Raw genomic sequence first — 11,435 nt, 5'->3', positions numbered from 1 at the left:
TGCAATAGGCTAACTATATATGATGTATGGAAAGACTGTAAGGTGAATATGTCTGTCTGGTTGGATCCATCTGACCTTTACCTCATTTAAAAGGACCACTCATAATGTTAAGCTTACGTGAAACTTGAAGTTAAACCTTCATATGACAGACCTTCAACATAAGTTCAATCAGAGAATAAGTAAATGAGGCGAGATACTTCAGTGTGTGCACTTGTGACACTGTAGGTTATATATATATATTTGTGTTGTTGAGTTACAGATCTTCTTACACAGAAAATACTCACACTAGTATGGGTTCATTATTATTTGTGTGATACTTTTTCATGGATTTCATTGGTTAAGGTGAGCCAGAAATTTGGATACATTTTTTTCTATAATATTTTATGCAGATTTTGGATATCCAAACCAGGATATCAAATATACACGAAATATAATTTTTCCTAAATTTCATGAAAATTTTGTGCCAACAAAAGTAAATGAATCCACAGTATACCGAAGACCTGCTAACTGCATCAACACCAAATTCTGTAACGAAATTATTAAGATACAACCAAGACAACAACTGACTTGGATCAGGTAAATAATCATGCAGCTGGATTTTACCAATATGTGCAAATATCTAACAAAGTAAAAAGACATATCAAAAATAAGTATTTATTAGTACTACAAATATTTGTATAAAAATAATTTCAAATAAATACATTTATATACAGTATTTTCTGTAACAGATGAATATATATACAGCTTTCTTTTTAAAACAAAATTAAATGATGTTACTAAATAAATAATTAGTAATTTAGTTAGGTTTATAGCTTTATATAAAAATTGTGATTATGGCATTCATTTTAAAGTATTTAGTACATGTCCAAAGTATGATTATACAACATTCTATCAATATCAACCCAAATACTTCTGATCTTTATGCATACATTTATTTTATTTTTATTTTTTATCATACTTTATTTGATTTGGAAAAAAACCTTAGGTAAATCATGAAATTTAGAAAATTATAAATTAAAACAATTAATGAAATGACCCTAGTCATTAAAAATAGAACTGAGTAAAACATATAAAAATTATCACCCTGTTCAAAAAATAAAAAGTATAATATCACATATCAGTACATGTATATCGTGTCACAAGTTTTGAAACAATATTTTGTATGCTGCACAAATCTTGACTTTTTGATTGTATTCATAAGATACCCATCAAACCACTGTAAAACTCTCAAGGACAAATTTTAAACGTTAGATTATCAAACAGAATTTTGTGGTCAAAATTATTTCAAATTTAGATCTAATTCTTTTAGAGATATGAAAAATAGAACATCAAATGTATTGCATAAATTCATAGGACAATAAAAGTTTATTCAGTAAATTTTCCAATCAAGATTCCTGAATAACTCTTAACAAATGGGGGTCATTGTTAACACATATTTACATCATTTCTTAATAAAAAATAAAGCGAAAGTGTATCAGCACTAGTCAAACATTGGAGGTATTAAATATATCTTTCTACCACATAAAATCAAACAAGTGACAAATGAAGATTTACAAAATGCACTGGTCTTTCTAAGCATAGCCCAGGGTGAAACTTGCAAGCAAAACCACCATACTAATATTGCAGTTTTACATCTTAAAGACACAACGAGTTATTTCTGCTCATATCTGAAATATTTACTAAATAAAAGGTAAATGATGATAATAATATTGGTAGTTATATTGGTTGGACAATTATATAAAGGAGAAGCTCTAAAGATGATTCAGCTGAAGGATGTACTTAGGTGAAATTTAAAAAATCAAGAAATTAAAATTGATACCACATGTCGAAAGAGCACCAGTTAAGGAAGGAAATATGCTAAAAATATTGATAGATCATGAAGCTCCTTATCGAGATATTTTAGTTCTAAATTTCTGGAAAAGGCTAACTCTGACTTTTACCTTACATTTGCATTGGTATTATTTGGGTCTCAAATCGTAAGAGCAAAAATCAAGAATCTGCCAAAAATTTGGAAAATGGCCTTTTATGAGCTATTGAAGTCTTTTATGAAAAGAAAAATGGGTGTTATGGAGCAAAATATTTTACCCTGTATTGATGGAAAAAAAACATGGAGTCCGAAAAATCTAACACCAATTTCCAAAACCTCATCAAGTACATCCTTAAGTTCAAACTTTGGTCTAAATTGGACCTGTGTTTTCTGAGATTCTTTTTTTTTCTTTTAATTGTCCAATGGTACATATTTTAGGACAGATAGACAGACAAGAGCTAGACATTTGCAGAAGAATTGGTGCCAACATGAGCTGGACATATACAGGTCAGGTGAGCCAGTATGCTTTAAATATAGTTGGCCATCACAAAATGAAATATAATATATAAGATCAAAAATGCCCATCCTATCATTCATAATATGATTCAACAGAAACATGAAACCATTGTCTTATTCCAAATCTCTAAACAAACTCTCAATGTAATAAATGAAGTCTATACTATGATCAATGATGGAACTAAATGAGAAATGTATATCCAATACATCTTAATCAATGTGTGTATAACAACGATGGAACTGAATGATACATTTATATCCTTTACATATGTATGTGTGCCTATTACAAAGATACTTTTTGGAAATCATGTCCTTCATAGGCAGAATTATCATAAGCAGCTGGATCACTGAAATGTTCCTGATCATACGAATTGTTTTTCTTCACATTGTGTTCTCTTTTAACTAAATTCTCTCTCTTTCTGTGTCTGAAATATAAGTAAAACAACATTTAACTTATTTGACTAAATTAAACATGTCACCTTTAGATTATATTACATATGCTTTGATCATGTAGTATCTTCTGATTTTTAAAATTATTTATAACATCTATATAAAGGAGTACATTTGACAAGCATTTAAATTATATAGGTCATTCTTGAGAAAAAAATACAAATCTAAAAGTACAGATTCAAAATAATAAACAATCTACCAATAATTATTGAAGGTTTCTGATTAATTGATTGTTCTGGATTAGCACCACTTTCAGCTATCATGGCTATTTCTTTTTCTGTGTTTTGTATAAGAAGACTAGTTATATCATCATTAATTTTAGCACATGAGCCTGAAGATGGACATAAACATTAATAATCTGACATTATACATAAATCATAGTGACCTAGTTTTGTTGAACAGATGTAACATAGCAGGAAAATATCAGTACTACATTATAAGAAACTTAACTGGAACTATTTACACAGAAGGATGAAGTATCATTATTACATAGGTCAATTTGTGGAGGGGCATAACAGTTAAGGCATTGTTGAGTAAAAATACTTTTCATATAAAATACAAAATCAAGGAATATTACAATAAATAGAAGTACCTAAAAATATATCATGTAATCAAAGTATTTTAAATATATTCTTTGAAGTGTGTTTCATATGATCTGATTATGTACAATCACAGCTGGTATAATAATTAATGCATTATTTATGGTATATAATTATGATAAAATAGCATTCAATTTTAGCATGTTGAGACTTGAGTACAGTTAACTTTTATTATGACCAATTCTAAAATAGCATTTGATTTCATATCATAAAGTGTAAATTCTGTTTAAAGTTCAGCACATTTTCTGGTAAATCTAAAACAGATTCCATCAGGATCTAGTGCAACAAAATAATGACATCATATTGAAAACTCAAATTCTATATCTGTATAAAGTTGTTGCAAAGTAAGATATTAAACAGAACTTCCACCACTGTATGTCATGCAATTTATGAAGGTCAAAATGACCTAATTGAAGATGAACCTTTTATTACATCTCACTTTTTATCTTTTCTGAACATTTATGCAAACCTGAATGTATCATATACATGATATACTAAAAGAAGAATATGTATATTGTCCCCCAACTTCAATTTATTTTAGGTATTTTTAACATATAGCTCTTCAACGATTTTCGGTACTTATACATCTTCGGATTTCAAATGTTTGGCTTTGAGCGTTCCTGATGAAGGTAAATCCAGAAAAGCGCTTCGGACGCAATAAATTATTAAACGTGTTGTTTTATATTTTTACATCACTGGGTCGATACCTCTGCTGGTGGACTATCAGTCCCCGAGGGTATCATCAGCTCAGTAGTCAGTGCTTCGGTACTGACATGATTAAACAAACTTTATTTAAATTATCCGTTTATAAATTTTGAAATTATTATGAAACTAAGGTTTCAACTCCCTCAGGCAAAGTTGGCTTTAGATGAATTTGGCTATTTATTTTAGGTATTTTTAACATATAGCTCTTCAACGATTTTCGGTACTTATACATCTTCGGATTTCAAATGTTTGGCTTTGAGCGTTCCTGATGAAGGTAAATCCAGAAAAGCGCTTCGGACGCAATAAATTATTAAACGTGTTGTTTTATATTTTTACATCACTGGGTCGATACCTCTGCTGGTGGACTATCAGTCCCCGAGGGTATCATCAGCTCAGTAGTCAGTGCTTCGGTACTGACATGATTAAACAAACTTTATTTAAATTATCCGTTTATAAATTTTGAAATTATTATGAAACTAAGGTTTCAACTCCCTCAGGCAAAGTTGGCTTTAGATGAATTTGGCTATTCATTTTAGGTATTTTTAACATATAGCTCTTCAACGATTTTCGGTACTTATACATCTTCGGATTTCAAATGTTTGGCTTTGAGCGTTCCTGATGAAGGTAAATCCAGAAAAGCGCTTCGGACGCAATAAATTATTAAACGTGTTGTTTTATATTTTTTCAACCACCAGTGGGATCACAAACTGATTTGTAGAACCAGAACATGAAATGTTTTAGGACAAGGGAATGTAAATACAACTGGAGAGACCATTTAGCTTCAACTGTTCAATTACAAATATCTAGCAAATAATTAAAACTTTTTGACACCTACAACAATTTAGCATACAATATTTAATTAGACAACTAACAAATATAACAGGATTTTGTTTACATTATTCCATAATTTTGTAAGTCAGATAGATGTTACTAACTTCCTTTTTTGTATTTTGAAAAACAACTAACACTACAATCTATAATTCCTCATCACAAGCAGAAAGAATAGCATGAATACAGACAAGCATGCAAGTCTTAACTGCGACACTACAGGGAGCCCATCCAGATGACTTTCTAATATAACTCAAAATCCACTGTTTGGAAAGAAGAAAAAAAACAACAACAAAAAAACAAACAAACATAAATGACTATATTGCTTTAGAAAATATGTCATGTTAACAAATTATAAATCTTTTTGGTTATCATCATTCTGCATGCCGAATATAATCAATTTCAAAATATGATTTTTTTTTTAAAAACATTAAAACAATTTTCAAGTTCTCAAAAGTAGATCTTGAAACATTTTGTTAAATTTGTTGAATTTTTAAAAATAGTTAACTTATCCACCAGATTGCAAATGATGTGGAGATAGTAGTCATTTTTTTTATTACCTGGGCATGAAAATTTAAATTTATTGTTTATTTTTTCTCACTAACTACAATCTTTGGAAACAACCAAAATGCAATACAGTCATTCCTTGAGTAAATTTCATGCAACTACATGCTAAAATCATATGCTGATAAAATGCGCTACACATAAGATATCAAATATATTTCAATGATAAATGCTTTTTACTTGATATTTGTAACTTTTCAACTTCATATTTCTTTTCCAACCTACAAGAAAATGTAACCTCTTGATTCTTGTACATTGTAAAATCTTGGTTTTATTTCAGTACATGTATTAAAAGTACCATTTGAAAGCAGTTTTTAAATCCTAGAAAAATAAATTCTGCCCTGATTTCTTTTATATCATACAGTTGTTGCATTAAAAAAACCTACTAATTTGCAAATTATAATGATAAATCTTTATACTAAAAAAAAGCACCTCACTCCTATAATATTTTTGAAAATCACTAGGTGCAATTTGCAAACTCTTTGTGCAAAATGATATCTAACTTAGCAATCCAGATATAGAATATATTATAATCAAGACATAATAACAAATCTGAAAACAGTGCTTAAAAACATTGTGTTGTGAAATAATCATCACTGTGCTTCAATGGGGTACATCATTTGTTGTGTACATCTTATTACAATTATAAAACAATGGTAATCAAAATGCAGCAAAGATAAAATTTCAGAGTGAGCAAAATGAAAGTATTTACTTTTGACTTGCAGACAGACATGTGAGTAACTTCAACAATGTTAAGGTGGTACCTAACACTACAGGGAGATAACTCTGTAAAGTCAGCTTAACGTTTTAATTACGTTGTGTTGTAAAGGGAATATTAAGCTTCTCAATGATTAAAATTGGTGTTTGTCAAATTGCTATAGAACCAGTGTAATTTTTCTGATAAAACGGTTGGTTCCAATTTTTTGAAATTTTTATATTTTTGTAAAAGGGTCAAAGTAAATACTTTGTCAAAATTTTAAGAAAATTAAACGAGCCAAATTAATTTTAGTTAAAGTGTTGGGTACCACCTTAAGCACATCAAAGTCCATTAAAAAGTTGTGTACAATATTTGGCCTTCGAAATTTTTTTTATCAAATATCAATCAAAGCAAACTGTCCTCTTCAACAGAAATGATTTTTTAAATTATTATTAGAAAGATGATGGGTAAAATGGTATTGGGAGCTACAATTCTGTGCTGAAATTATCCTTCTTTGCCATTGGTTTATCAATATAGAGAAATATACACACATATGTCCCACCATTTAAACACAGTGATTATGAGTGTTAACAGATAAAGCAGTGATTGCAAAAATGGGAATAGGAGCATTATATATATATAGACTATCTTCAAACCTTCACTTACTCAAAGGTATAAACAATGCGATTTAATACTGACCTTCTTTTGTGTATACAACAGCAAATTATAGCAATCACTATGATCGCAGCCAATATTCCCAAAGCTATAGCTAGTGGTAATGTCCATTTCTGTAAATAAATTAAAAAAAATATTCCAAGTATCTATCAGATATCTGATCCTTCAGTCTGTGAAGAACAAAATATAGTGTACCAAACATTATTGAGAACTACTGTAGTATATAAAATTAATCATAAATGTGTACACAATTTAAAACCATTTCAATTGAAAAATGTATGAATAGTAATTAAAGATGTTTGACCAATAGATTTTGTAATTCAAAAAAATTAAATCATCTCTTGCAATCTAAAGTATATTTCGTTTTTTTGTTAACAAAAGTTAGATGGATATAATAAATTTCTTTGTTCATAAGAGGGATACTCAAAAGTGCCTATACTATACCTTATCCTTGTCCTCATCTTTTGGTGCTCTAGAATGTAAAGTTTTCCCTGCTGTTGCTAGAGACTGTTGTAGATGTGCTGTAGAGGGAGATTTTAAGTCCTCTACATCATCACTCTTTCGTCCCACTCTATAGCTTACTTCTGACACAGGATTTCTATAATCAAATATAAATTACAGCGTGCATACATTTTATCATTATAAATATGATAAATGTGCCCAATGAAAAATGTAAAGACGAAAACACTGAATAATATCAGGAAAACTTAACTCTTTCTGCCTTTTAAGATTATAAAGTTATCCACTTTGTTATCATTATTTAACTTTTTATGAGTTGCTAAACTAAGAAAACAGATAATGTGGTTTGTAATGTCATTTTCTCATCTGTAAGCAATTCCTTACCCATCTTTGTCTTTAGCTTTATTGTTAATACCAGTGACAGTCACATCTAAGTCTGGTTTGGTCACATCTGAAAGGAGGAGAGAAGAATTTAGAGAAACCATTTATTTTTATGTCCAAAGAATAGTTTCCAATCATCATCTGCCTTTTAAAACACAATGTCTAATGAAAATTTATAAGTAATTGCAAACATATCAAATATAAAACTAAAAGATCTGCTAAGAGTCAACTTCCTGCTACTTGTTTATTAATGGCAAAAAATTTATGCTTTGCTGTGTAAAACTGCAAAAAAAAATAGACCGAATAGAAGATGCCCAATGTCATTTGTAATACATATTCTATCAAAGTTTCATTCAAATAAGGTAACCATTTCCAAAGAGATGAAATATTTCCATAGATACTAAATATTCTGTTCAATTTTCATTGAAAATCCAGTCTCCAGTATATAGACAGAGTTGCAGAACAATTAGACTTACAGTCAAATGAACACATTACTGTGTCAATATTTTGGAGGATAAGAAAAACTGTTTTACATGTAAAACATATTCAGGCAAAGCCTTTTGTAATTTTAAAACTCTAAACCAAAAAATTGTCTTTTTAAATATTTACCAGGATTTTCTTTGACAAATGCATCTTTGATGGCATCTACAATTTTTGGTTTATCTGCATCCTGTGTTTGACCGTCCAGTTGTAGAGATCCTGCCAGTTTTGGTTTACATAGACACGGTTCTGATCCTGCCTGTTTTAATGGTGCTTTTACATCATTATTACTGGGTATATTCACAAATAATGGTTGTGGTTCTTCATCTTCAACTGCCACTGTATACTCCATAGGAGTTACTTCCCTTCTGTAAAGTTATAAAATTATTATTTAGTCGTCAGTTATATTTCAAATGTTTCAGACAGTGAAATCCTACTTTATAGGTATCCTTTTAAAGATAAATTGTGCTAATACGGCGTAAAGCAACCAACAATCAATCAATCAAAGATAAATTACTGGAATTCTGATTAAGGTTGAGTTACAGTAAATGGGGTATGTCTCAGATTTTGGTAAAATTTTCATACAACTAACTTATTATAACTGAAAATCCAAAATATTCACAGTGCATCTATCTCTTTTATTTTCTGAAATATCATTGTTTATTTTTTTCAAAATAGGTGTTCACTTGTATAGAAAGCACACACAATCGGCAGAAAATGTTCTTAAATATGTATTTGGATTTGAAATTGGGAGATTTCATGTTTTAAAGACAAAATGTAGAACATCACTCAAGACAAAGCATATCATTAAATAAAGTAAATACCCATTTCCATCCACCAGTTTATGTGATGTATGAGTATCTCTCTTCTGTCTCCTGGACTGTTGCTTTACTCTAACAGATAATGCTGTACTGGACAGCCCTGAAAATATACAAATTATGCATTAAGTGCTATTTTGTACTTTTGATATGATTGAGACTCCTTTTGCATGATAACTTCATGTCTTTAGACATAAACATTAGAAAAAAGTTGAAAAACTTTTTCGAATGCTGCTTAATAATGAAAATAAAAAATAAATAATTTATTTTGTAATGAATATAATCGTACATACCCATGTAATATGTTAATCTCTAGTCTCTAGATGTGTTTTAGTATTTAGTGTTCTTAGGTTTCTGTATCACTGACACCATTTTTTATTCACACTTTTGTATGTTTTAACAGCAGTTGTTTTAACATCAATTTATATTTTTAGTTATCAACAAAGAGCTACAGCACAAACAGAAACCCAAATTTATAACACCTCCCCCTTACAAATAGTTCTAAGTATCTTGATCACCATAAACATTTACTTACCTTTGTTGGCACCATTCCACACTGTACTAATAGCAGTTCTAACTCGTGTTGAGTTGATAGTTTTAGAGTATACATAATGTTTCTTTGGACTAGTAGCACTACAGCCACACTGTGACAGGTTAGCATTTAGAGCAGTATATTTTGGAGGGTTAATGCCCTTTGATTCTGGGTCTGTATCATTGATGCTAACTATGTATCTCACTTTAGTCACTAACTTCCTATAAAAGAATTTAGAAACAGTTTTTAGATTAAACACAATTTACATATTTTCTAATCAATATTCTTGAAATTTGAAATCAGATTACTAAATAAGTTGAAATTCTTTCACACTTGAACAATTTTCATGCCATTAGGAATTTTGCATGCTTGAATAGATGCTTGACTAAATTTTCATATCTCTTATTCCTTTAAAAAGAAGAAAAATGCAACTCCCCCCTCACTCCCTCCCTCCTAAAATCTAAGAGCTGAAGAGCTCTGAAGGGAAAAGACGGCCATTGTTCCAATTTTTAGGGGGTATCTTTTGATAGTCTACATACAAAGAATGAGCAAAAGAACAGCTAGAACATATAGAAAGGCTGACAATAATGAAACTAATTGTTGTTTATTGTTATTTCATTTCCTTAGTCAAGAATTCATCATAGAGACAATTTGGACCAATGAGATCTGCACCTTCTAAATCAAAACATTTGATTTAAGTTGGGAGTTAATTATCTAAAATTCAATTGAATTTAACAACTACTACATTATATTTTAAAATTTTAATTATGTACAACTGCAATGCAGGCTAAGACTATTCTCAATTTTTTGTGACAATATTCTCAAGAAAGTGAGGACTGAAAAATCTATTCAGTTTTAATTTCCCATTGATAAAGTTCCCAGTTACAACTCTCATCACAGGGATACATGTACTTATAAAATCAAATATGATTGATATCATGTGTGAAGTTTGTTTCCAGATCCCACATTTTGATATATCTGTAAAATTCATGAATAAATAGCTAAGACTATTCTCAATTTTTTGTGACAATATTCTCAAGAAAGTGAGGACTGAAAAATCTATTCAGTTTTAATTTCCCATTAATTTCAGTATGACATTTTGAGGGGGTTTCCAAACTATCAAAACAAAATGATTGACGTGAGGGAATGATACTCTGGCCAACCCCATTAGGGAATTGACGGCTTGAAGCCGTCTTTCCCCAAAAACTTTCCCTTATATGGTATTGGCTATTCTGTTCAGGTGCTTGATCTTGATTATCTCAACTGTTTCATTTAAATCACATGTAGTATCATACATTCAAATAACAACAAAATAAGAAAAAGCTTCCTTTTCTGCACCAGTATTATGTGTATTGGATAATTGTATTATGCAATTTACAATTATGAGTGGAGTGGTCCTAAAATCAACTAGATGTGTCTGAATGACACGAATGGCCCCGTCTTAAAGTTGAAAAATCTGCAATTTCAACAACACATGTGGACACAAATATGATGGTAGTCTCACATATAAAAAGTAATAAAAATCAGAAGGCGTACAGAAAAAAATCTGTGTAACAGTAACTGTGATTTTCAACATTTTCAAAGTCCAAAGACATTTTTGGCAAAAATTAGCGAAGCGGACTGAAACATAAACTTGATCTGTAACTCATCATGGTTAACTCACATACCAATATCAGCTCAATATCTGCAGGCGTTTAGAAAAAAAGTATGTATAACTGTGATTTTTAACAATTTATCAAAGTCCAAAGCCCGTAAATTTGGCAAAAATTAGCAGAGCGGAGAGGAACCAAATTTAAACTTGATCTGTAACTCATCATAGTTAACTCACATACCAAAAATCAGCCCAATTTCTGAAGGCGTTAAGAAAACTAGAAGCTCTCAAGAGACTGTATCGCTCACCTGACTCTACTTGGGTTTTTGAAAT

At 30.1% G+C, this 11,435-nt stretch overlaps 1 protein-coding gene across 1 annotated transcript in view; it reads right to left on the bottom strand.

The window, feature by feature from the left end:
* Positions 1-2,594: 2,594 nt before the first annotated feature.
* Positions 2,595-11,435, bottom strand: part of LOC139523929 (uncharacterized) — a 94,329-nt gene continuing 85,488 nt past the window's right edge. The window contains exons 58-65 of the mRNA XM_071318358.1: positions 9,515-9,732; positions 8,986-9,082; positions 8,291-8,529; positions 7,685-7,751; positions 7,286-7,439; positions 6,866-6,954; positions 5,650-5,690; positions 2,595-2,748 (exon numbers count right to left, since the gene is read on the bottom strand). Coding sequence (XP_071174459.1) covers positions 2,726-2,748; positions 5,650-5,690; positions 6,866-6,954; positions 7,286-7,439; positions 7,685-7,751; positions 8,291-8,529; positions 8,986-9,082; positions 9,515-9,732 — 928 coding nt within the window. The 3' untranslated portion in view covers positions 2,595-2,725. The remainder of the gene's footprint in view (positions 2,749-5,649; positions 5,691-6,865; positions 6,955-7,285; positions 7,440-7,684; positions 7,752-8,290; positions 8,530-8,985; positions 9,083-9,514; positions 9,733-11,435) is intronic.

This window comes from Mytilus edulis, chromosome 1 (assembly GCF_963676685.1).
Source record: "Mytilus edulis chromosome 1, xbMytEdul2.2, whole genome shotgun sequence".
Lineage (NCBI taxonomy): Eukaryota > Metazoa > Mollusca > Bivalvia > Mytilida > Mytilidae > Mytilus > Mytilus edulis.
Note: the sequence above shows the minus strand (reverse complement) of the source record. Positions and strands in the feature narration are given on the sequence as shown.